This window comes from Agrilus planipennis, unplaced genomic scaffold, assembly GCF_000699045.2.
Source record: "Agrilus planipennis isolate EAB-ADULT unplaced genomic scaffold, Apla_2.0 scaffold2, whole genome shotgun sequence".
Classification (NCBI taxonomy): Eukaryota; Metazoa; Arthropoda; class Insecta; order Coleoptera; family Buprestidae; genus Agrilus; species Agrilus planipennis.
Window position 1 is genome coordinate 3,751,890 of NW_020442464.1, and position 25,047 is coordinate 3,776,936.

Genomic DNA, 25,047 nt, shown 5'->3' on the forward strand with positions numbered 1-25,047 from the left:
TTAGTGTTTAAACAGTAAAATAAATTATTAACTGGTAACCAACAAAATATATTTTTCTATAAAATTACATATTGGCATTATAAATACACAAGTGCAAAAAAATATTGCCTATTAATTAAATATTATAAAGGAATGTTTACAATGTACATTTTTATAAATACTTTGAATGAACAACTGAAAATAATAAATTATCAATTAAATCGCATATTTCAGTCTATATTCTACACCTATAATAAGTGTTAAGCTGTTCTTTCGATGTCATAATTTAATTCCTGATCTATCTACAAACAGCACCAAAGAGAAAAATAACATTTTAACAGTATTACTTCTTATCGAGCAAGAATACAACTCAAAATAAGGATAAATAACGAATCTACGTTAAAATGATTTTATACAATATTCTGCGCAGCAATAATTGCATGCAAAAAAAATAAATACCTGCAACAAAATGCATTTACAGTTCTATGAAAATTTACAGTAAAACATTTACAAAAAAAAGTTAAAAAGTAATATTTATAAAAAAAGGAAATATCCTGTGCTAGTAAAGAAACTGATACATATAATCACAATTATTAAAACTACTCTATTAATGTGTATATCAGATCTAATTTAACTTCTAATAGCTGCGATATGAATCACATTAGGTAATAATATGAAAAAGAAAAATAACATGTAAAAAGACCGAAAAGAAATGATAAATTTGAATAAAAAAGGAATTCCTTCAAAACTTATGTCTTCTTTTAAGATTATATGAGGGTGTAAAAAATCAGTCTACTGCTCAGTTTATTACAAGCATTTTTTATTTAATACCTTGGAAATTAAAACTTAAAATTATTTACTACTTAAACTGTGTTGAATGTGTTTTTAAAAACAACCAAAATTACAAACTTCAGTTCAGTTGCAGTTAAACTGTTAAAGAAAATAAAATTAAAAAAAAAAATTGTAACCATAATAAAAAATTAATTCTCTTTCAAAAATTTTAAAACGCGAATTATAAGTAATCTTTCTGTATGTTGCTTTAATTTAAAACAAACCATCTGTGCATAATACTGAATCTATTAAGAAATATTTAGGCACTAGATCCTTCTCTATCGTTATGTTTTTAATTATTAAAGATTAAATTCCCTGTACGATAATCTTTATACCGTTCCAAAAATTTCCATTCATTCGTGTATAAAAGTATTAAGATATCAAATTCTTCCAAACTCTATTTCCGATTTAAAATAAGGAAGCCTTCTTCATGAAAATGGATTATTGACCCTTTTTAAACTATTACTTTTCTTATCATTCTGACTGGAATTTCTTAAAACTTCGAAAGGAATTGTTGTATATCTGACCTCTCCTTCATCTGAAGGATAATCTTCGAAACTCTTGTTACTAAATCCAGCCTGCAATTTTATTTTGCTACTTATTTTCTTGCTTTTGCCGCTCTTCTTATGAACAGCATTTTTGTGATTCTTATTTTTTCCCAACTCCAAACCAGAACTGTCATCAGAATTGAGCTTATCAATAAGATGATATTTTGACTCTTTTCGTCCATGTTTCTTGTTCTTTTGAACTTCAGAAACCTTTATGATTGGATGGTCACTGTACTGATCGGGGGAATTATCATTATTTATATCATATGAAGAAAATTGACTTGAATTTATCATATCCGCAATCGCACCCAATGAATGTGAGTTATTTAAACTTGAAAATTGGTATTCTGTTGAAATATTAGATAAATTTTCAATTTGTTTTGGACGGCTAAACTCAAACGATTGTAAAGTTAATTCAGAACTGAAATCCGCGTTCTTTGAAAGATTAAAAAAATTGCTGTTATCGTTCGATATACATTGTTGTTGGGTGATATCGTTAGAGTATACATTGACATGGGATGCTTCATTACCGTGAGCGTAAAATCCTCTTTCAAAATTGGAACTGCTAGTTTTCATTGAATTTTGAAAAAAGTGAGTATCCAGAAATGGATTTGAATGCGCTTTAGGTAGACTACGTACCACACCGTTGTTAATAGTTTTTACAGGAGTGGACTGAGGAACACGTTCAATTGTAACAGGTTCATTAAGAACATTATTGTTCTGAACAACGTTACAAGAAACATCAATTGGTTTATCGAGTGTTTTCTTTTGATCTAAATCAGCCTTTCTTTTTTCTTTCAATTTATAGGCGTTTTTATTAAATGGAGCGGAAGAAAAAACGTCATCTGAATCTTCGAAACTACTTTTTGGTTCTATCCATAAGTCTTCTGGTTTAGACGTTTTCTCTGGCCACAATGTTGCCACTTTATTATCACATTCAGAATCCAACTCATCGTCTAAAAGCAACGGTTTTTCCCCGTATTGATGTCCTATAAAATGAGCGTCTTCTATTTGATTTTCTTCTTGTTCTTCTTTCTCATGATGCTCTTTAATTCGTACCATTCTACTTCTTGCATCTTCTTCATGGGTAGCCATACTTTCACATTCGGCATGATAAGCTGAGGATCCGCAAGTCTTTATACTTTCACTTATGGTCTCACTAACACCATCTGTTTGATCAGGGGCGGGATCGGCAGTATCTTCATCAATACGCAAATCACTCGCAGAACCTATTGAATCGTCAGAATCCACTTTCGTTTCTCGGGTTTCTTGAAATTGAAGATTACCCTTATTCGACGCTTTTCCCTCTTTGGTGTTCTTTTGATTGGAATCCTTAATATGCCGAATCTTTGCGATTTCAACGTTTTTATAAACCATGTGGAGCTTTTCGGGGAGATTCTTGATGTAGCGTTTCTTTTTAATTTTTTCCTGTTTGATTTTCGTTTCTTCATCTGAAGTGTCTCCGGATGTGACATCGCAATCATTCTGTAACAATTTCTCGTATTTCGACCGGTCTTCTATGGGTGCCCTAAGAAAAGTTACCGAAGTAGTCACTGGTTCTAGTGCTGGTTCAACAGAATCCAACAGTGGCACTGTACCATCCAGTACGTAGGATACTGCTTTAAATACTTTTTTTCCAGTTTGATCTTGATTACAATTTGACACCAACTTCTTTATTGCTGCAAAAAACTGTAATTTTAATTTCTGTATAAGACTTACAAATCCCTGTACCCAGCAGTTAGGTATGCCGCTTCATTTTTCTTTTTCGAATTCACATGTTATCAGTTGCCAGTTGCTGTTTATCTAATGCTTTTCTATTTTAATAATACAAAATCTATATACAAATACGTAAAGCCCCAATGATAATCTAAGTAGGTATATGTACGCTAATTTTATTTTTTACTATTCTGGAACAGCCATTTTTAGAAATCTTTAGTGAAAAGCAAAAGATAAAAACAAACTGTGCGCTTAAGGAAAGGTGTTAAGAAAATAGCGCCGTTTTTCAGTAAGTAAATAAGAATTTTATTACTGCACATCTTTACAGCAGTTTATACAATATTAGAGATATTATTTATATTAATAATAATATAATTATTACAATAAAAGTTACAATTATAAATCACTTCTAGCAAACAATCGTTAAACTAACTGCGTAGAAAGCCTGCAAATTTGGCAAAGTTACAATTCACTTGGAAATGGGTTCAAGCACAGAGGAAAAGAGAGAGACAGAGTTAGTTGACGACTTATTATGTTAATTTTAGTTCGGTTACAAAAGCTTGATTAATTGCCTCATGATAGTGTGAGAAGAAATAAAAAAAACTCAAATGGAAACAGGCAGATAAATTAAATTTTTAAACAATTTAAAAGGAACACGTAAAATTAAATAATAAAAAGATTTACTAAAATTGCTGTTCCAGTATGTACTACTTAAACACATCAACCAACAATTAATAAACGAATTTCCGCACATTCTTAATATACACATGCAAAACTGGACCATTTTCTGTTTTTTTTTTTTATAAATGGTAAATTACAAAAACATTCTGACTAATAATGTGAGTTGTAATTCCAAGAAAATAAACAATAACGAAGTATAAAAAAAATTACAAACAATTTCCACAAAATGAAAATGGCCCCGTAATAAATAGGGAAAAAATCTAGAAAAAGAACAAAATAAAGACTAGTTTTTTTTTTCATTCTGATTATTATACTACATCAGTGAAAGAGCATATTTTTAATTTAAAACAAAAAGAGTGTTTTGTTATAATCACAAGTTCAGTAGATGGTAATTTTTGGTAGTAATTAGCAATAATTGTAGATACACATTAATATCACAGTTCCAAGTTAGCCCTATATTTGTCGCATTTTTTTTTTAATGTGTAGCATCTTATCGCTCGTATATGTGACGGAAACACGTTACAAAAATTATTAGGGAAAGAAAAACGTGTGCTATTCAACTGATGCTGCCTACAATTGGCCCTGAAGAGATACTTTTTCTGAATAGGTTTTGAAATAAATATTATTTACAACATAAATTAAATGATTTCGTATCTGTTGTATAAAAATTAATTTTCATAAAAAAACATTAGGACCTACTAAATATGTGATATCACTTCAATCAATACTCAACTCTAATATTTTTATGAATATTTTGCTTATTACCAAGTTTAGATTTTACACATTATTGACGACTACTATTAAACTCGGTTTTTTATTTATATTGTATACATTTTCTTCTTTTTTAGGCCCAAAAAGTAATGAAAAACAGTTTTTTATTAGTTTGACTACAATAAACGGTTTATTTTAAAACACTAAAAATATTAAAAATGTAGTAAAGTGAAAAATAATCAATTAAAATATTAGGGGCTTATTACTTATGAATGATTAGCAAATAATATGCTTTAAAATAATTTGTACAAAATGACTAAAACGTGAAGCCTCATTTTACAAAACAATTAAATCACCTGTCGTGAAGAGAGACACTGCAATACATATTTAACCAATTATAGTTTTACTAATATTAGTTTCGAAACAAACTAAAAAATTATCAGAAATACCATCAATTGCAGAACAATAATTAAATTATATCTTATTTTTGTCTATAATATTGTAATAAAACCTAAATTCATGAAAAAAGCTTTTGTTCATAATTGCTGCAAATAATTCATCTAACTGTAAGTAAATAAACCATATTCATAATCTTACTGATTAACAGAGCCATTGAAATGCTTTAGTAAAATTTCAAGCTTTTCCTCCTTCGTTACCTTCGACTACATTAATGAAATAATTTTAAAGAACAACAAAAAAATATATTGCTTTCTCATAAAAGAGAACATTCTTAGACTTACTTGAGCGTTACAATTAGACCAGTATGCCATTGCAAAGTTTATACATTCTTACAACTTGATAAAAAGCTATCAAAAAATTTTTATTTCAAAATAAAAACCGAACCAATAAAAAGTCTTTTTATTTGTTTTGCTCTGAATGGTATTTATTACTTAATACTTTCATATTGTTTATCATTATAACAACTGCAGCCTACAACTCCTCGATTTTTATCACTTTTTCCCTTTTTTGACATAAGCAATATCAGATTTGATTTGAATTTGTGAAAGCTAAACATGGTTTATATAAAAAATAATTTGCAAGCATACTCGCACTGTTTTTACAAAAACTAATAAATTCTGAAAGTCGACAAATATTAACTAATTAATAATTCAAAGCATCAGCTCGCAGGCTCTCACGGCCAAAGTTCGCAGTTCTTGTGCTGGCTTCCAGATTGTAATGTGTAAGACGTTTCATTAACAAACAAAAACAGACATTATCAAAATTTAAACAGCAGTCTATGAAAAGAAATAACCAAACACAATCTAGAAGCCTGAAGGTAAATGTATCTAGCATTAATAAAAGAAAAGACAGTCAGCCAGTTACCTCGACTTTCAATTTTTCCTAGTTGAAATAACAGTAATCAGACAGAAAGAGAGAGAAGGAATAAATGTAGACTATAAAGACAGTGAAAGAGAGTCGTTCGTCCTTTCTTACGCAACACCGATATTGTCTAATGTCAAAATCTTAATATACAGTAACGATATAGTAATTTACTAATAGTTCAAATAATAATGTGACTAAGAATATAAGCTAATTTATTAATTATTAAGTGATGCATCTTTGGAGCTGAATAGTTAGGTGTATTTACTTTTTTTATCAATAATTTAATTAGACCCCATCGTGATTATACTTATGTTTCTATCACAAAAATGGGAGACCACAGAGACAGATGTGGAAATCAGTTATCGCCGTTCATATTGTTATTAATAACATTTTCTTTCCTAAATTGAAATATTCCTACTGTATGTTAATTTTTAATCGGAATTACCTGAGGATTGTAAGATTGTTTTCCCGCGATCGCGGGACTTCACCGGAAAACTGAAAGGGGCAGAACTAAAAGGATCTTCGGAGATCGACATTACCAAGCTTTCACGAGACTTCACCCCTTGAATACCTGAAATTTCAAAATAAGTTAAATATTTCCAACAAAATAAGTATAACTTCAACAATGATTTTATTAATGACTAAAGTTAACTATAAACGGAACCTAATTGTCCAGACAAAATGCTATTACTGCTATTGCTAGTTGACCAAACGACTCACTTGTTTGGCTGCCTTTTCTTATTTTGTCGAATTCCTGTCCGAAAATGTGGTCTTCAGTCATTTTGCTAAACGGAGGCTCCTCGAAAGGATTCCAATCGGCCACATCTGCTGACAAAGACCTATTGTCAGGTCCAACGGAATGTGAAATGTCTACGTTCGATGTTGAACAACCGGGCTGATAGGGCACCTTATGAACGTCCTCAGATGAATCGGAAGAAGTACTACTTTTAGGCTTTATAGACGACTCAAATGGGGCCAAAAACTGAGACGTTTCGGTAGCATAAACTCTAATGGAATGACAAAAAAATATTTATTGGTTATTATCTAAAAATTTGTAATATCTTTAGAAAAGAAGTTTTAACACAAAAATTAAGCTAAACATAATTATAAAAAAAAAAACGTACTTGTTAAAAGCCGTCGTGTCGCTCATATTTCTTCGATGTCCTTTGGGTACAGATAAGGTGGGTGAATCTGGAGGACTTCCTTTTGATGCAACAGTACACTGGCTGGTAGACTCTGCCAAACCCGCTTTTACCTGCGAAATTCCATAACTCCTTGCACCCAATAGAGTAGCCGTTTCAGTTCCAACAGGAGAAACAACCTTCACTCCCGTAATTTCTTTATTTTCTACCCTGTAAACAGACACTTCGGAGTAACTTCCTTCGTCTACGAAAGGATCGGGATACATAGAAGACTGAAACAAGTTATCCAATTGTTTTTCTGCAAACGGTTGAATAGTTCCACTTGGAAAGGTGACAACATTAAAATTTTCAGTATCTTGCAATGGAGGTGGAGGTGGAGGAAAGGCAGAACTATTTGAGAAGTTGCTGGTCTTAACTTTGGCAGAATGAAAACTATCACTAGGTATCACAGGACTCTGCGACTTTTTAACGTTGGTAGGACTCGGATTAATTGTCAGAGGGATATTTAGGGGCGTGGTACCACTACTGCCTTTCGGCCTTTGACGTGGCATTACACTAGTGCCCTCCACAAGGACAGGGGCTGAAACTTTGCTAGGCGTCCTTGCCTGAGAAATAGATATCTTCTTAGATTCTGACTCATACAATGGAATTGGTAAGTCGTCTAAAGACGGTGTAGGGACGCTCTGTAAATAAGAAAAAAAAACATTAAAACCGATTTTTGCTTTTTTTAACATCAAAATTATAATAGTGAAATGAGAATGGAGTATCAGAGATGAATCAATAAAACATTCACTTTTATAGTAATAAAGAGGAACTAAAGCTAAGAAAATGCGTTAATGATAAATATAAATGTAGACAATTAACAAATATATATATATACTATGAAAGTTGCATTAAGTCTAGATTCATAATGTAAAAAAAGTGTTGAATTTATATCACTACACTCCAACTCGTATCAGTCCGCATTTATTTCTCAATCTTAATTATTGAAAAATGGTACCAGCTTTATCAAAACAATTTTATCATAGTACTTTCAGCACCACACGTTTGAATGTTTAGATCCATGAAAAGCTCAGTTTATACTGCCAATCAATTATTTAGGCATTATTATTCTGACAAAATATGAATAACTTAAAAAAGCCGAAACTGTGCCTTTCTTTCCTCCTTTAGCATCATTACAGAGAATAAATTGTTATAAAAGATTTTTTTTCAAATGACGCAGAATTGTAGATAAACAATATGCATGTACATAAAATTTCATATTTAAGTGGCACGTATGTTCGGTTTATATTTTCCGTTATCATATTACTAAAAACACGAACGATGATATATTATTGAAGTATGTTAAAAGAGAAACTACATATGTACTCACATGCAGATTTTGTACTGGATTATCTCTCCCTAACAACTGGAATGAAATACTAGAAACTTGGTATATGTCAGGCCTTTTGTCACAATCAGGCTCTAACATGTAACCTAAAGAAAGTAAATTATACATAACTGATAAAATATATTGGAAAATTAAAACAACTTACGAATTAATTGATGTAAACCCTTTGAATACTGCGAATGATCAGGAATGCAAAAATTTCCACTTTGGATAGCTAGCATGCTTTCACCAAATGGCAATGTAAAGAAACATAGTTTATAAAGTAAGCAACCTAAAGCCTGCAAGCATTATTCACTTTTTAGAATGGGATAAACCTTTTTATGGTTTAAAGTCTAACATACCCAAATATCAGATTTTGTTGTAATAGGTTTACCACAATACATATCAACCATCTCTGGTGCCCTATAGCTGAGAGTTGTATACCTTTTAATTTCATCTTCAACAGCAGTTACTCCATGGCTAGAGGGGTTTAGTACACGACCTGTAGCTGAACCAAAATCACATATTACATAATTACCATTCTCACCAACTAATATATTTTCTACCTACAATTCAAATAAGTTAAAAGTAACGTTATACATGATTAAAAATACTTTTTAAACATTTTACTTTCAAGTCTCTATGCATAATAGGTGTCTGACAATGATGCAATCGAGAAACTGCCTCACAGGTATCACAAAAAATAGACAGCACTTCTTGTTCTGTAAATGTTGCTTTTCCTTTGGCTTTCATAAGTCCCAATACATTATTTTGACAATAAGGCATCAACAGCAAAACTTCATATACTCCTCCACCCATTTCAGTAATACTTGAGTCTACATAGCCAATTATATTTTTATGGCCACTTAAATTACTCTAAAAATTTAAATTGTGACATAAAAGCATATTTCAAAGGAGATAACTTACAGTTATTTGTATTTCACGTTTTGCAACATTTAAGTCTTGCTCATTATTGACATACATTCGTTTTAAAGCATATCGGACTCCGCTACTCGATTTTACTAAATATACAATAGCAAAACCACCTGAAAATTGAATTTAAATCCACACTAAAGAAAAAAAAACCATTAACAATTAATACCTTCTGCTAGCACTTCTTCAACAGTAACTGTATTTCTTCCTACAGTAAATATCTTCCCAATTACATTATTTGTTTCTTTTGAGGTGTTATCAATTTTTGTTTCAATTTTTGAAAATAACTTTTTCATTTTTGTAGGTCACTAGGCAAAAACAGCACATAAGAACTTCGTTATGTATCAGTTACCTTTTTAATTTACATGACAATGAACAGATACCTGACACAATCAAAGAACAACTTTACTTAGACAAAAATACATTTTATTCTCACTGTTTTTTAAAGCCCGTAAAAGTAAATATTAGAAAGAAACACATCAGCATATTTCATTAATCGGTGATATGACGTTTAACTAATTAAAAATGGCTATAAAATGAAAATGACACTTAAATTGACAAATGAATGACACTTAATAATAATAGTAATATTGACATTGAGGATAAGATGCATTCGTTTTGTGAGCATCCGAAATGAATTCATATCAGTTTATTCCGCCATTACTAATAACAAAGTTGTGATGATAACGAAATATGTTTAAAAATTCATGCATATAAAAAAAAGATACTATTGATTAATTAGAGTGCTATGCATTATATAAAATTTTGTCAAATATCATGATTTTCAAAATTCTTGTTTAAAACCCAAAACTGAAATAGACAAGAAACATAGTTTTTTCAACTTTTATCTAATCAAAAATGGGTGACTGCCCCACAAAAGATCAAAAGAAGAAAATAAAGCAAGGCGAAATGTGGGAAAATATTATTTGTAAACAGAAAATGACAAACGAAATTTTAGAAGGCGAAATAAAATGCTTTAAAGAGAGAATTGCAAAACACGAAGCTAAAGTAAAAGGAAATCAGGTGAAAGCCACGCAACCAGGTTGCTCCCTTTGCGATAAAAAGTCATCGTCTTCTTTTAAAAGCTGCAACGGAGATGTTGATGAATGCAGCTGCAAAACGCATAAATTTCGCACCTTACGAACTTGTGGAAAAAGTTCGAGTAAATGCTGTTGTTTGAAAAAACTATTTCAAAATTCGAAAGGTGACAAAAATGGCATCTCGAAGCAAATTTCCGGCGATCATAATGATGAGCTCTGCAATGAATTTATTGGCGAACCTTGTCCACTCAGTGAATGCTGCGAAGACTAAAATATCAAATGTTTTTCTCTTTTATTTTTGTCTCCAACACATACTACAGCTTTTATAAATACACCCCTATATTTAAAAGGTAATTTGTCTGTCTTTATTACGTACTAAAAGAAAGGCCTTTTTATATGCAACTTATATCATGTTCCCTAAACCCCTAAAAGCGAAAACAAAAGAGCTTCCAAAAATAATGTTTTTGTCAAAATTGAATGACAGATATTGAACGATCTCGATTTCGGTTTTGAAAACTAAAATTCTTGGCGCGAATTTTACCTTTTGTTTAGAAAATGAAAAATCTTCGTATACAAGACGATAACAGGACAGAAAAGGGAACGCAGTGGAAAACTTTATTGCGTAAATATGAAGAGAGAAACTTTTTACTTAAAAAACAGGAACAAGCGCTTCGTTTGCAATTTCAGATAGAACAAAATACCAGTAATAATCAACCGTCAATACATCTGCACAATTTAAATTTATTACCGACTAAAGACGAAAACGTTAATTCTAAACAAAATAATCAAAGTCCTTTACAAGTTCTCTCACATTTGAAGTACGCCATACGGAATAAAGTTCCTTCATTGCCTCTAATCTCGGCAAATTTCCAATGTTCAAGAAAGCGTCTAAATATTACAGATAAAGAATTAAATAGTTCAACGTATGAAGACAACTGCTTGAATTTTCAAAAATGCAACAAGACACGAAACGAAAAGACAAAACATAAATGCGATAAGTCGGATGGCAAAAACGCACTATCGAAATGTGAATTAGCGCAGTGTAAAGAAAGACATGACAAATCAGAAAAGTATGCTCAAGAATTAAACAATCTAAAATTTCAATTGGCATCTACTATTCAAAGTATGCGTGGTTTGGAAAGTGTTAATAGCGAGCTTAGAAAAGAAATGTGTCTCCTAAAGGACAAAAGCAACAACGTTACGAAAACCTTCATCGATCAAAAGCTAGACGAGACACATACTATTGCCAAATTAAGAGAAGAACTCCTGAAAAACAAGAAGTACTTTGACGACAATGCTAGTTTGTGTATGTTAGCAAGAAGGGTTAGCGAAACTCTTATGGAGATGGCGAATTTTACGGAAGTAGACTTGGAAGAAGTAGAAAAACGAATGGAAGCTATAAGAAAAGAAGAAGAAGCGCTTTCCAAAACGGAACCATCTAGAAATAGTAAGATATGCATTTGCTCCAATTGTTGCACGTGTGAAGAAGATTTAAAAAAAGCTAAACTGAGAGAGGAAAGAATCAAACAAATTTTATCGAGAAAAAGGGATGCCTGTACTACAAATTCTCTCGATGCACTTGAAGCCGAAGATAAACCCATTAAAGTAATAAGAGGAATCGAATTAGTTTGCGAAGGTTTTGGAGAAGGCGGTGGAAAGTTACTTGATAAACTTAAAGGAATAGAGCTGGAAGAAGAACTAGAATCCGGTGCTATAATCGAACTTTTAGGAGAATTCGATGAAGAAGGAGAAGAAATTGGAGAGTATGGATTTGACCAATTTACAGGTGGTCCGACAGGTGAATTGGCAGAACTAGAAGAGGAAGTCAGAAATCTAATTCAAGAAGACTTGTTAGGTTTTCCATCAGACTACATTGCTGATGGCGGATTTCCTTCAGATTTTGTTCCTGACAAAGAATTAATTGAAACCGCCGGTGGACCACTAGCCGAAGTTGAAAGAGATTTAATATCAGAAGCAGATGGAAGCGTTCTTGGAGATAGGGTTGGTTACGCCGACGACGCAGCAGGTGCAGGTTTTTCCGAAGACGCTGTTGATTATGCTGCCGCAGGTTCAGATTATTCAGAGGGTGCTCCTAGTTATGCTGGAGCAAGTTTAGACTATGCTGAAGGTCCAGGCGTAACAGGTTACGATGATACAGGTGCCCCTGGTTATAGTGGTGGAGGACCTGATTATTCTGAAAGCGGCCCTGGTTTTACTGGTACAGGACCTGATTCCAGAGAAGATGCAGGTCGAGGATTCGCAGAAGGTACTTCAGATTTCATTGGCTCAGGCCTTCAACCTTCAGCGGATGCAAGTGGTTACGCCGGTACAGGTGCAAGTTATGCCGAAGGTGGTCCTGGTGGTACAGGTGCAAGTTATGCCGAAGGTGGTCCTGGTGGTGCAGGTGCAAGTTATGCCGAAGGTGGTCCTGGTGGTGCAGGTGCAAGTTATGCCGAAGGTGGTCCTGGTGGTACAGGTGCAAGTTATGCCGAAGGTGGTCCTGGTGGTGCTGGTGCAAGTTATGCCGAAGGTGGTCCTGGTGGTACGGGTGCAGGAATCGGGGGAGGTGCATCTGATTCTGCTGGTGCAGGAATCGGGGAAGGTGCATCTTATTCTGCTGGTGCAGGTGCAGAAGATAGAACTGGTCAAGCTGGCTATGGTGGTCCAGCAGCCGACTACAGAGAAGGTACAGGTGCAAGTTTTGCTGAAGGTGGCCCTGCTGATACTGGTATAAGACCCGATCGTGGAGAAGGTGAATCCGATTTTACTGGCGCAGGTGGAGGACCTACTGAAGGTGCTTCTGATTATGTTGGCGCAAGTGCGGATGTTGGAGATACTCCGAATGTCATTGGTGCAAGTGAAAGTTATGCAGAAAGCGCTCCCAGTTATACCAGCGGTGGTCCAGGTTACTTGGAAGACGCAAGTGTCGATGAAAGTGGCGCAGATTATGATAAAACTAAACCAAGTGATACTGAAGACGGTTCAAGTTTTTATGATGACGACAGAAATTTGTCAGAAGCTGATTCAAATTTTTATGAAGAACAGATAAGTACTGCTGAAGATGAACTAGCTGATGCTACAGGCAAAACAGAAAGTGGAGAAAGTATTTCCACAAAGCATTCTGTTTACTCTGAAGAGGGAAGAAACATAGAAGAAGAACATCCCCCCGGGTGCGAATGCGTTGACTGCATTTGTTCAGGAATCACAGAAGAAAGGGAAAGTGCAGAAGTCGAAAAAACAGCAAAAGGAATTTTAGAAACCATTGACGAAGAAAGGTTAGAAGAAGATGGTAAACAAGGACGAATGGGCGGCGAAAGATTTATAGATGAAAAAGATCAAGTAAAAGGTTCTGAAAAAGTTTCTCCAGATACGTTAGAAAGTTCGAAATGCTTAGAGAAGGGTACATGCACTGACATGGACGACATTTTAAAACTGTTATCATCCATAGAACCATGCAGTTGTGCCCCACAGGAAATAAAGGAAAAACAAAAGAAAAAGGAACGAAGAAAAGATGATTCAAAAACATGCGTATGCGTGGGTGAAGATCGAATTGAATCTTCTAGCAGTGAAGAATGTCCACCAGTATCATGTATTGTGTCCACACAAGCGTGCCAGGATGTAATATCACAAATTCGAGATCAATTTTTGCCTTTTCAGTCTTCTCACGATGTTACAAGACCTGGTGAAATAGGACCTGATGATTACAGCATTACAACAGCTGTTGCTGACTCAGGAACAATTGAAATTATTACAGAAGGACCTGATGGTGTAATAGAAACATCTATGACATACACACCATCTGGAAATATAGATGTTAAAACAGAAATAACTGAATATGAATGTCCAGTTAAAGAAGAATGTCTTACTAGAGCTCGAGAAAGTGAGTTGTACGCAGATATAACCGAACCTTTTGAAGGAGGTGGTCAAGAAGACACTGACGAAATAGCAAGAGACGTTGCCGATGCTTTAAATAGAGCAAACCAAGAAGTTATGGATGCCTTGAGCAGAGCAAATCAAAGTGTCACTGATGCAATGGAAAAAGCAAACCGAGATGTAGAAAGTGCTCTAGCAATGGTAATGGCCAGAAAATCTAGTAGTCCGTTGGGTGAATCAGAAACAAGTGAAAAGGCTGTACAAGAAGATGAGGGTGATGTCGTTGGAGAATCTGGCATTGTACATGGAACAGAAAGTGGAGAAGAAACGGGCAAACCCTGGAAAGGAGACGAAGAGGAAGGGGCATATGGAGAAGAAAAACCCGGCCAAGGAAGAGAAGATATAGACAGATTAGATGAACATGGGGAAAGCTTCGGTAAGAGAGAAGGTGAAGATCAATGGGCAGCTGATGAAGAAAGACCTGTCAGAGACGCAGAAAAAGGTGAAAAGGGATGGGAAGATGGCGAAAGAGAGACTGGTGCAGCTGGAAAAGCAGGTAAGGACGGTTGGAAAGGTGGCGATGACGGAGTTGGTACAGACAGAGGGAGAGGCGCAGAAGGATGGGAAAGTAGTGAAGGAAAAGCAGGTGGAAAAGCAGGTGAGGACGGTTGGAAAGGTGGCGATGAAGGAGTTGGTATAGACAGAGGGAGAGGCGCAGAAGGATTGGAAAGTAGTGAAGGAAAACCTGGTGGAGGAAGAGAAAGAGATGATGATGTATGGGAAAGCGGTGAAAAAGGAACTCGCTTGGGAGGAGAAACGGCTGGGGAAGAATGGGAAAGCGGTGAAGGAAAACCTGGCAAGGAAAGGGAAGGCGATGTCGATGCTTGGGAAACTGGGGCTGGAAAACTTGATAAAGATATAGGCGGGGAATATGAAAAAGAATGGAGAGGAGATGAAAGGGGAGAATATTCACAAGATACAAGAGGGGGTGAGAATGAATGGGATGACGATAGGCCGGGCAAAGAAAGAGAAGACGTTGAAAGACAATGGGATAGAGAAACAATAGAAGACGAAAGGGGTGAAGCACCAGATGGAATGCAAATTGGTGGAGAGGGAACTGCAGATTATGTGGAAGATGACATATCAATACATCATGAAGACGAAACAGGCGAATGTACTTGTGAAGAGTGTTTAAATATAGAAGCCGGTGTGTTAGGAGCTGGCGACTGTACTTGTACAGCTGAATGTAAATGTCCTATATGTAACGATTTAAAAATAATAGAAAAGGCTAGCCGTATGCCATCTTCACATCCATTCGGTTGTACCTGCATAGACTGTTTGTGTAAAGAAAATTTACTAAAAGAAACTCTTGGAGTTCATAAGCATCCTCCTGATTGTGATTGTATTGCATGCATATGTGGCCCAGGCGATCCGGACAAAAGCAAAAAGCAATGTCATCCTCCCGATTGTGAATGTTTGCAGTGCATCTGTTCGCCAACTAATGCAACAAACGAATTAATTTGTAAGATCAGTGTGAAGTTCGCGGAACATCCCGAGAATTGTGATTGCATTGACTGTATATGCTCCAAAGGAATTGACGTTCCAGAAGAAACGGGTGTAGGCGATACATGCAAATATTTAGATATAGGCAAGAAAGAAACAGAATTGGAGCTTCAGATTGTTAAAAGTGCAGGTGATTTTGCAGTCGAAACACCGTGTGACCATAAGCCTGGATGTGACTGCTTGGAGTGTATATGCGAAACATTTGAAAGTCGTATAGCAAGAAAACCAGATAAAAGTAAATCCAAATCTTCCCAACCTCACATACATGGATTTAACTGCGATTGTTTAGAATGTTTATGTAAACTTGATTCATCATGTCATTCGAACGAATCTCATCCAGACAATTGCGATTGTGTGCATTGTTTATGTGAGGGAGAAAGGGAAATTACTACTGAAGACATTGAAGGAGAATTTGGGAGAAACAATGAAATTGTGACTAGCATAAAGGTTCGGTCTCAGTGTCCTTACCCTGGTCATCCAGCTGGATGCACTTGTACAGAAAATTATTTGAAAAGATCTTTCGGTTATGAAACAAAACGATCAGAATGTCCATGTTCAAGTGAACACCTAGAACCCGAAATACTAACATTAAAAATGCCTACAGCCGAAACAATAGAAGTGACAGATATTAAAAGAATTTCTTCAGACAGTCTTCTTATCAAATGGACTGAATGTGCGCTAAATGAAACAACCGGATACGAAATATTTGTTAATGGAGTCTCCAAATCACGTGTGTATACGAAATTTCGAACTGCAGCAGTATTAACGTCCCTAACGTTTGATTCAGATCTTGATATAAAAGTGTATGCAACTTATTATGGTGGTCATTTGGAACCACCAGCGAAAGCCGTATTTGAAGTACCTAATTGTGATTTAATGAAAGGGAAAAAATATTGTGTAAAATAATATGAAAACAAAATATCCAGTAATTTAAAATAATATTTTATTAAACAAACCGCGGTTTCTTTTCCCGTAAAATATGTGTTATTTATTATTATATCTACAAATGATTTCTCTTTTCATTTTATTTTTAAAAATGTACCCTTATTTGCATACCGTTAAAAAAATTGCAATAAAATTGAGAATAAAAGTTACTTTCATATTTGATATTTGAGTTTCAAAATTTCTTAAATCGTTTACTATTTTTACGTCATATCAAAATGAAGTCAACCTAACTATATAATAATAATATAAGTATAAGCTTCACTGATACGACTATAGCTAGTTTTCGGCAGTTTGCTAGTTTCTATCTATGACCGTAGATCTCTACGACTCCATGACTGTTTCATATCGATTTTATTTGTTGTGGTGATTTATCTAAACAGGTTAGGAAGTTTAAAAATGTTACAAATAGAAAATGTAAGTAAAAAGACACGAATGTCTTATCAATACCAGCACTGTTATTTTTTAAATTCCCCATTTTTGTGTTAAATACTTCAGTAGGTATCACGGTGTAAGTTTTAAGTTTCTCTTTAGTAGCGAAATTGTCATGGATGAATTAGAAGATATACAGAAATTGGAATCTTTACTAAAATCTGAGAATTCCCAGGTAAAGCAACATTAGAAACAATTTTTGTGATTACAGTTAGTAAAGAACTAAAACCAATATTTTTTTGCAGCACAATGAACCAGAATTTTCTAGTTTCTTGGGTGAAGCTAGTGAGGATGAAGCAGTAAGTAATGTTGGTTTTATTTCTAACATAATGTATTTCTTGTTGAAATATTTTAGAGCCAAGATGAATGTTACCTTGAAGAAGTGGAACAAGATGTACAAGACTATGAAAAGCATTTTAATAACTACCAAGGGAATTTCGAAGAGTCACATCCTATTAAAGAAGAAGAATTAATTCATGATTGCAAAGACTTGGCAGTAAAAAAACTAATGATTTTAAACAGAACAAAGAACAAGAAATTGCGTGATTTTGCAGAAAAACTTTATTTATTATTAATTGAATGTCAAAAACGAATTAGTGAAGAAACAAAAATAATGGAAGAAAATTCAAAAATTAGAAAAATAGCACAAACATACACATGGAAATTAGGAATTCCGTATTTCAAGGATGAAAATTTCTTCAGTGCTCCTTCTAATCCTGATGTACAAAGGAAGAAGAAAAACAAAGAATTGTTTATTTACCACTTACGTCCAATTAGAAGATGGTCTACACAAGAACAAGCTACTTTAAAGAGTGTGGTTGCCTTTAAATTCTTTGAGTATAAATTGAAGGCCCTACAACAAAATTATCGTCTCTTAAAGATTAAATACAGAACTGCGGAAGGTGAAGTAAAAGCAGCCATACAAAATGACGTGGCTTCTTGTGAAAAAGAAATAAATGAGTTTACAAAGAAAACAACATATGATCCACCTCCTCTTGGATGTAGCGATTGTATTGATTGGGAATTAATAGCCAGTGATGATTTTAATGGTATGTCAGGTTTATAATGATAAATTTTATATATACAAGGAGCTGGCGACTGTACTTGTACAGCTGAATGTAAATGTCCTATATGTAACGATTTAAAAATAATAGAAAAGGCTAGCCGTATGCCATCTTCACATCCATTCGGTTGTACCTGCATAGACTGTTTGTGTAAAGAAAATTTACTAAAAGAAACTCTTGGAGTTCATAAGCATCCTCCTGATTGTGATTGTATTGCATGCANTCAAAGTTAATAAAATCGCCATTATATAATATTTATTTTCAGGAAAACACACAGCAAGTGAATGTCGTGCTTTTTGGAACATTTACTTGCACCCCAGCATTTACAGGGGTTCTTGGACAGATGAAGAAGATGAAAAACTTAAAAAGATCGCTACACAATACAATTACCAGGACTGGGAGAGAATTGCGGAAGAACTAGGCACTGGAAGATCAGGCTTTACAACGTACCTTCATTATCATTCAGTTTTAAGTGAAAAAATTAGAAGGGCCCGTTTCGAACCTAAAGAAGATTTGTTACTTCTGAAATTAATAGAAAAATATAGAGTTGGCAATATTATTCCATGGGGAAATTTGTCCATGTATTTTAAAGGGCGTTCAAGATCTCAGTTGTACCACAGATATCGGTACTTTTTACAGAGAGATAACGTTAAAAAAGGAATTTTCACTGAAGCTGAGGATGTTTTATTAAAACTGCTGGTAAAAAAATATAAAAAAAGTTTCTCACAATGTTCCAAATTTATACAGCATAGAACTAATGTACAAATTCGGAACAGATACAAGTATTATTTGGATCGTTTCATTACGATTCGCCAATTTACCGTCGAAGAAGATATAAAAACTGTTAATTTAGTTAAAAAACATGGTAAAAATTGGAGTCTTATAGCGCAAGCCTTAAATCGGTCAAGAGCAAACGTAAGACACCGATATTCCGTTATAGAGAAGTGGCGTACACAATATCCTGAAAAAGATATTAAAGATTGCCCCAGGCGAAATGTTCAAAACCAATTTTTAAAATTAAGACAACATCATGTAGCTGATAGAGTTTTCGAACGTGTTGTTAAACTTGATTACATTCCATCACTAGATGAAATTGAAAGATACGTAGAAGAAGAACGATTGCAAAGGAAACTACCTTTAAGAAGTAAAGTGGGTAGTATTACCCAATTTGACGTCGTCGATACAAAACTGCGGGAATTTTTTAAGGCATCTCACAAAATTCAACCCTCTAATCATTCAATTTCTGAAACGAATATAAAAAATTGCGCAGGGGTTATTAAGACAGTTTTAGACTTATTAGGAGCAACATTTTTTAATCACTTAGATAAAGAATCTATAGAAACAGATAATCGCTTGAGTAATCTGGATAAAAAACTGTTAACCTACATAATAGAAGACTCAACACCTAGCACATCCAATTTCACAATTGCTCCTATTGATACACAAATTGTAATTTGTCCAAACATACACACTTTAATAGGTCTACGAAGCCTTCTCATTAAGCACCAAACGTTTAAATCGCAAATCGACAACGATCAATTAAATTGCAACTTATTCGAAGTTGCTATAGAAAAAGCGAGATCGAGCGATTATATAAAAAGAAATTTGGTAAAAGAACTGAATTCAATGATGCCAGATGTTAGGGCCAAAGTGTTCGAAGAACGACAAACATTTATGCGCAGATTTTATTCATTATTCAGATGGCCCTCTATTATGTCCCTTTCGGGACCAAATGGTTGCGTTAGTCAAGTATTAGTTTCAAATAATGCCGAAGACGTTATAGAACAAAAGCTAACGGTGAGAAAAGGAAGGCCGAGAAAAAGTTATCTTAAGATTGCTAAGATGAACGAAGCACGCAAGTTACAAAAGTACCAAGCGCAACTTGAAGAGGAAAGTGTGGATGATCCAGATTCAGAAACAGCTTCAACCTCATTTAAAATATATCCCGCTACCTGTTTAAAAACGTTTCCATCAAAAAGAAAATCTTCTGTTCCTGCAACGATTACATCACAAATTGAGCCAAAAATGGTAAAGGTTGATCCAACTGTTGAAGCTATGATTCACACAGAAGAAAAACAAAAAATACTTGATACGTCTAGAACTGCAAAACATGTTACATATATTAAAAATGAGACTGGCGTATTTAATATTGTCTACACAAAAAGCGAAGATATAGTAGACGATAACTGTACCCATTACATCAATGAAGAGGGTGATTATGAAACTTATAGCAACATAGAGCAGTTAAACAATGAAGAAGCAGATGACAGTCTTCAAGAAGATATTAAAATGTTAGACAAAATTATAAAGGCAGAGACATGGTCATAAGCAAATCTAATGGTAATTATTACTTTTATCTTAAATTTACATTGCGTTGTAAATGCTTTTTTTGTACGCTATTAATTTCGATTATTATACTTATGTATTTTAAAAAACAATTCAGATATATACTCAAAATCAGTCAGAAAAAAAGTGTGTTATTACACAGGTGACTACTTCTTACTCAAAATTAGGTAATTGAATGATGTACAAGAGGCTCTATACACGACCAAATACCAACAGTATGTAGTTATTTAAGCTACTATAAAGTGATCGATTAAATACTACAAGTTCCTTTAAAAAAGGGTAGCAAGATACTTTGACACGTCCATGGTGGACACTAGTCGTGTAAGATGTATTCACGCCAAAAAATATAGAAATTTTACGAAAAACATTAGCCTTACTAGAGTTAAACAAATTTACAGTCACGGAATATAAAGACCTTTTTTAATTTTTAAGCTACCAGCAAAACTACTTCTACTTTGGTGTAATCATGTTTTGTTTAATTCTAAATAGTTTAATGTTTCGGTAGTCATTGATCAAATATTTTACATATAGCGTAGGGGTATTCCTGTAAGCTTACTTTATAATATTAATTCAAACTTTCAAAAAGGTAACTAACGAAGAAAAAGAAAAACAAATGATTGCTCATAACCTCATCTATGAACATAACCAAAATGTTTTATCAACTTCTTAACAATAAATAACAATTTATTTTGTTTATAATTTAATAATACTACAGAATGACAACAAAAACAGTTGATGAAATTGTAGATCCGGTAGAAAAAATGCTAGAACGAACCGGTTGTATTAAATTACATTATAAAGTACAGGTAAGTAGCTTTTTTGAAGATTTTTTTATTTACAAATTATCATTCTTCTGTTATAGGAATGTATTGCAGAAATGAGAGATTGGAGAAAATGCCAAGGAGAAGTTACAGAGTTTAAAAAGTGCATGGAAGAGTACAACAAAAAAAAAGGTTTGTCATAGGTAGTATTGAAAAATTAATAGTGCTAAAATAGTTACAGCCATTTGCAAACTATTAAAGACTTAATACCCTTGCAAATACATATTTACTACTACATGTTTTAAATTGTGAGTAGTAGACTAATTTTATTAGTGTTCATTGTAATGTATTTTACAGTAAATATATAGAGTAATGTCGCTCTTACAATTCTGATAGTTTTGGAAATACCTTTTCAAAAATGGTCATTCTTAAATTGTGACTAGTTTTCTCAATTAACAACTACACATACCTAAATGGAATATTTTAAAATTTTAATTTCAAAAATAATACAATTTTATTACAAATTAAATTAAAATCTATAACAGCTGTGTTTACAATTTATAAAAGATACAAAAATCAGTCAAATACTGAAGATGTAAAAGCATTGCTGTATCAGTATTATTGCAAGTAAAATTTTAACCAATTCTTTTCACTTTTACGTATTGACTTTGTTTTTTATTGGCTCATCAAAACGGCATATATCTAGCGAACTCATACTGCTCAAAGAGGTATATGAACTATTTAGAACGTGCGGGGCTTCATTGAACTGATCTAGTTCTTCCAGTTCAGATGAAGAGGCTCCTGCTAACAGAAAATATTGCTCTGACCTTGTTGGCCACAATAAATGGGCCATTACACAGTATGCAAAACAATCTGCAGAATAAGTTATTCCTAAAAGAAGGCATTTTAAGAATAAAATAACTATTGTAATATAAATGCAGTAAATGTAGATTTACCGATAATTAACTTATATCTCCACAAGGCAGAAATATGTAGAGCTATGACAGCCAAAATAGGTAAGTATATGAACCATACAAGACTTGAAGCGCCAAAATGGAGCAGAAAATTGAGCTTCTTCATGTTATGCTCATAAAGCATTGTTGTCCTAAGTTCATATAAAAACCAGAACATAATGAGGGTTCTAAATACGATCATAAGCCAGCCAGGCCATGTCTGATATTCATCAATATCTTCTATAACATCAACTTCTGTCTGAAATATAATATATAATTTACGTATGATTTTATTTATTAATGGTGTATTTTTTTTGAAATTATATATATTTCATACATGAAATTAATGTTAAATAAATAGAAAAGCAAATATTAAAAACTTACCAAGTTCCAAACATACAATAAAATATGCACAATACCATAACATATCCAAACAGCAAAAACAAGAGGTTTCCAGGTCAACTCTAAACGTGTGACAGCCCAACCTTTTGCTAACAGCAATAGCAAGAGCATAAACAATGTCTAAAAAACAAATCCAAGTATAATAATTATGAAAACTATAAGGGAAAGCCAATTAAATTATGTAACTGTTTAATGTGTTTTTTAATGGAAAATAAACTAAATAAGATTATGCATGCATAATACAACAAAAACAGAAAACACTTCATACCCTAGAGAATATGTCAAAGATATCCCCAGCCATGCAGACTTTGGGAAATCCAACTCCATCTAGAGCAAATTTCAGTTTGTCGACAAGTATTAAACAAAGTGCTATAAAATCTAACAAAAGACTTGCAGTGAAAAGTCTAGTAACAGGGTGTTTTTGAATGCGAACAGCATACAACTGAAGGGGAACTAATACCATGTAGACCAACCAAAATAATATGTAAAATTCTATTGTATTTTGATGATCAAATGAAAATTGATATGTCAGATCATTTATTGAAGAAAAATTGGGATTTCCATTAACCAACCAAATATCATATTCCAGTTCATAGTGCAAATCTTTTCTAGAAAAGTCCTCCCATTCACAAGTTGTTTCATTTTGATAACATGCAACTAATGATAAAAACCAGAAGCTAAAAATTACATTAATAATCAAAAAATATACTTTTAGGCAAATAGTACTTACGAGGGTTCAATCAAGTCTTCTATAACATAAGTAAATTGATGACCTCTTATGACCCCTGATGGTAAATCTTCATCTACACAGAGTTGTCCAGTAGGACATGGTACTTTTCTCAAAAAGTCGTTACCTTTAGGACTACATTTAGGATGAAATGCTTTAGTTTTCAGTTTGTTAAACATTCGTTTGCATGCCTCTTTTCTGTCAAAAATGACTCTATTTTCATAATAATTTTTAAAATAATACTTATCCAAAACAGATAATGTGACTGGCATGGGAAAATGCTGATTAGAAGTGATATTTCCAAAAATAAATCCATGGGTAATATCTTTTTCATGTCTATCAGTTTTTTGAAACCCAAATTTAATTAGAAATTTAAAGAATTCATCTGTTTTGAACTTTCCCTTTATACGTGTACATTGACTGATTCGTGCACTCACAATAATAAATAGTAAATATACGCAATTCACTTTCATTATTTCTCCATGAACACATTTCAATTAAAATTAAGGAAATTACTGTTGCATATTTCTTAATAAATAAAATTATAGTATAATTTGCTATGTTTTTGGTAATAATTACACTTCTATAACATTTTTTTACAGTTTTTGCAACAATTAGACCTATGCTATACTTATCATTTTGATAACATAAAAAATGGTAAAAGGTAAAACTTTGGTAAAGCTATTATCTATGGTTAAAACCTATACACATAGCAATTTTCTGTGGTATACACTTTAATAAAACTAAAAGTCTATTTTTTATTGATGCGCTTAGCTTTTCGCAATAGTTTGATCTTAATTTTGAATAAATTAAGAATGTTTAAAAAAATAAAAAGCTTTTTTTATAGATTTTAAAGGGCCTTTAAAATTTTGGACAATTTTATTTTGGTTTATCTAACGTGTGATATACCTTAACCACTCGCTTCGCACATGCGTAATGGAAATTAATCTGTAAAACGATACTATGAAATTAATTTATCTATGGTGGAAATGGTTTTGAGGGTCTCAAGGAATGCCGTTTTAAAAGAAACTGATGGAATCATGATGAAAAAGTATAACAAAAGCTGAATGTGATATGCGTGATGTGTTAAATAAAAAGTGATAATCGTGATAATTTATTCATTTTGCAAACCGAAGATGTAGTGTGGAGTTTTTAGTACTGCAGCTATTCTTTAAAGCAGGAGGGAAAAATGTTAAAAGAAGAAGTAAAAATGGCAGATTCACTTCCAACATTAAATTTAAGTAATCTGGAAAAAATAGAAAGGTAGGAATATATTATTTAATTTTACATCTCTTGTAAGCAGTACTGGCATAAATAAATAATAGTAAGAAGAAAAGAGGTAATATAAACGATAATGATGTTTTAGTTTCCTCAATGATCCTGCTTATAAAGAAATGATTGAAAATTCAGCAAATTATAACACTAGGCTGTGTATTGAACGGCGATTGCGTCTACCGTTTTTGGATAACCAAACTGGAGTAGCTCAGAATCATTCCAATTTATACTTGCCAAAGAGACAAAGGATGCCTGGATTAAATCCTGGTCAAATATACACTTATCCCAGGCCAAGATGGCGTAAAAAACGACGTCAGTATTTATTAATGAACTCTAGAAGTTTTGCTAGAACAGCTGATGCATTATTAGAAGAAAGTGACTTACACAGTATTTCACAAATGGAAAATCCTTCTTTGCAAGACACTGATAGTAAAGA

General features: G+C 33.2%; 5 protein-coding genes across 6 annotated transcripts in view; 3 read left to right on the plus strand and 2 right to left on the minus strand.

Annotated features, from left to right (window-relative positions):
• Positions 1 to 6: 6 nt before the first annotated feature.
• LOC108733707 (AP2-associated protein kinase 1) lies at positions 7 to 9,765 on the minus strand. The gene is made up of 10 exons (XM_018465021.2): positions 9,403 to 9,765; positions 9,228 to 9,346; positions 8,931 to 9,176; positions 8,663 to 8,866; positions 8,467 to 8,599; positions 8,304 to 8,407; positions 6,914 to 7,614; positions 6,510 to 6,796; positions 6,235 to 6,360; positions 7 to 3,037 (listed from the first exon to the last, which is right to left on the minus strand). The coding sequence occupies exons 1-10, from the start codon at positions 9,527 to 9,529 to the stop codon at positions 1,239 to 1,241; spliced, it is 3,846 nt and encodes a 1,281-aa protein (XP_018320523.1). The 5' UTR covers positions 9,530 to 9,765; the 3' UTR covers positions 7 to 1,238.
• A 943-nt stretch (positions 9,766 to 10,708) lies between these two features.
• LOC108740203 lies at positions 10,709 to 18,380 on the plus strand. The gene is made up of 2 exons (XM_025981002.1): positions 10,709 to 15,362; positions 18,172 to 18,380. The coding sequence occupies exons 1-2, from the start codon at positions 10,829 to 10,831 to the stop codon at positions 18,378 to 18,380; spliced, it is 4,743 nt and encodes a 1,580-aa protein (XP_025836787.1). The 5' UTR covers positions 10,709 to 10,828.
• Positions 18,381 to 20,376: 1,996 nt separating this feature from the next.
• Positions 20,377 to 21,641, plus strand: LOC108740359 (cytochrome c oxidase assembly factor 4 homolog, mitochondrial). Of its 2 annotated transcripts, XM_018474754.1 has the most exons (3): positions 20,377 to 20,487; positions 21,241 to 21,299; positions 21,356 to 21,641. In XM_018474754.1, exons 1-3 carry the CDS (start codon positions 20,466 to 20,468, stop codon positions 21,455 to 21,457), a joined length of 183 nt encoding a protein of 60 aa, XP_018330256.1. In that variant the 5' UTR covers positions 20,377 to 20,465; the 3' UTR covers positions 21,458 to 21,641. The 2 variants fall into 2 exon arrangements, with proteins under 2 accessions (XP_018330256.1, XP_018330184.1); XM_018474682.1 differs by having other exon boundaries at positions 20,482 to 21,299.
• Positions 21,642 to 21,771: 130 nt separating this feature from the next.
• Positions 21,772 to 23,993, minus strand: LOC108740278 (transmembrane protein 145). Its single transcript, XM_025980932.1, has 5 exons — positions 23,340 to 23,993; positions 22,878 to 23,286; positions 22,592 to 22,729; positions 22,211 to 22,466; positions 21,772 to 22,145 (listed from the first exon to the last, which is right to left on the minus strand). Exons 1-5 carry the CDS (start codon positions 23,807 to 23,809, stop codon positions 21,910 to 21,912), a joined length of 1,509 nt encoding a protein of 502 aa, XP_025836717.1. The 5' UTR covers positions 23,810 to 23,993; the 3' UTR covers positions 21,772 to 21,909.
• A 298-nt stretch (positions 23,994 to 24,291) lies between these two features.
• LOC112906599 (zinc finger protein ubi-d4 B-like) overlaps positions 24,292 to 25,047 on the plus strand; it is a 7,729-nt gene continuing 6,973 nt past the window's right edge. The window contains exons 1-2 of the mRNA XM_025981003.1: positions 24,292 to 24,599; positions 24,703 to 25,040. Of these exons, the coding sequence (XP_025836788.1) occupies positions 24,526 to 24,599; positions 24,703 to 25,040 (412 nt within the window). The 5' untranslated portion in view covers positions 24,292 to 24,525. The remainder of the gene's footprint in view (positions 24,600 to 24,702; positions 25,041 to 25,047) is intronic.

What these genes read in the sequence shown, in the direction of transcription:
- LOC108733707 (XM_018465021.2), bottom strand. Translation starts at nt 9,529, where the DNA reads ATGAAAAAGTTATTTTCAAAAATTGAAACAAAAATTGATAACACCTCA. An exon ending in AACGTGAAATACAAATAACT is followed by an intron (nt 9,177 to 9,227) that starts GTAAGTTATCTC and finishes TTAAATTTTTAG; the next exon opens with AGTAATTTAAGTGGCCATAA. An exon ending in ATCCAGTACAAAATCTGCAT is followed by an intron (nt 7,615 to 8,303) that starts GTGAGTACATAT and finishes TCTTATTTACAG; the next exon opens with AGCGTCCCTACACCGTCTTT.
- LOC108740359 (XM_018474682.1), top strand. Translation starts at nt 21,210, where the DNA reads ATGACAACAAAAACAGTTGATGAAATTGTAGATCCGGTAGAAAAAATG. An exon ending in AATTACATTATAAAGTACAG is followed by an intron (nt 21,300 to 21,355) that starts GTAAGTAGCTTT and finishes CTTCTGTTATAG; the next exon opens with GAATGTATTGCAGAAATGAG.
- LOC108740278 (XM_025980932.1), bottom strand. Translation starts at nt 23,809, where the DNA reads ATGAAAGTGAATTGCGTATATTTACTATTTATTATTGTGAGTGCACGA. An exon ending in TCTTTGACATATTCTCTAGG is followed by an intron (nt 22,730 to 22,877) that starts GTATGAAGTGTT and finishes TTTGTTTTTTAG; the next exon opens with ACATTGTTTATGCTCTTGCT. An exon ending in TATTGTATGTTTGGAACTTG is followed by an intron (nt 22,467 to 22,591) that starts GTAAGTTTTTAA and finishes ATTATATTTCAG; the next exon opens with ACAGAAGTTGATGTTATAGA.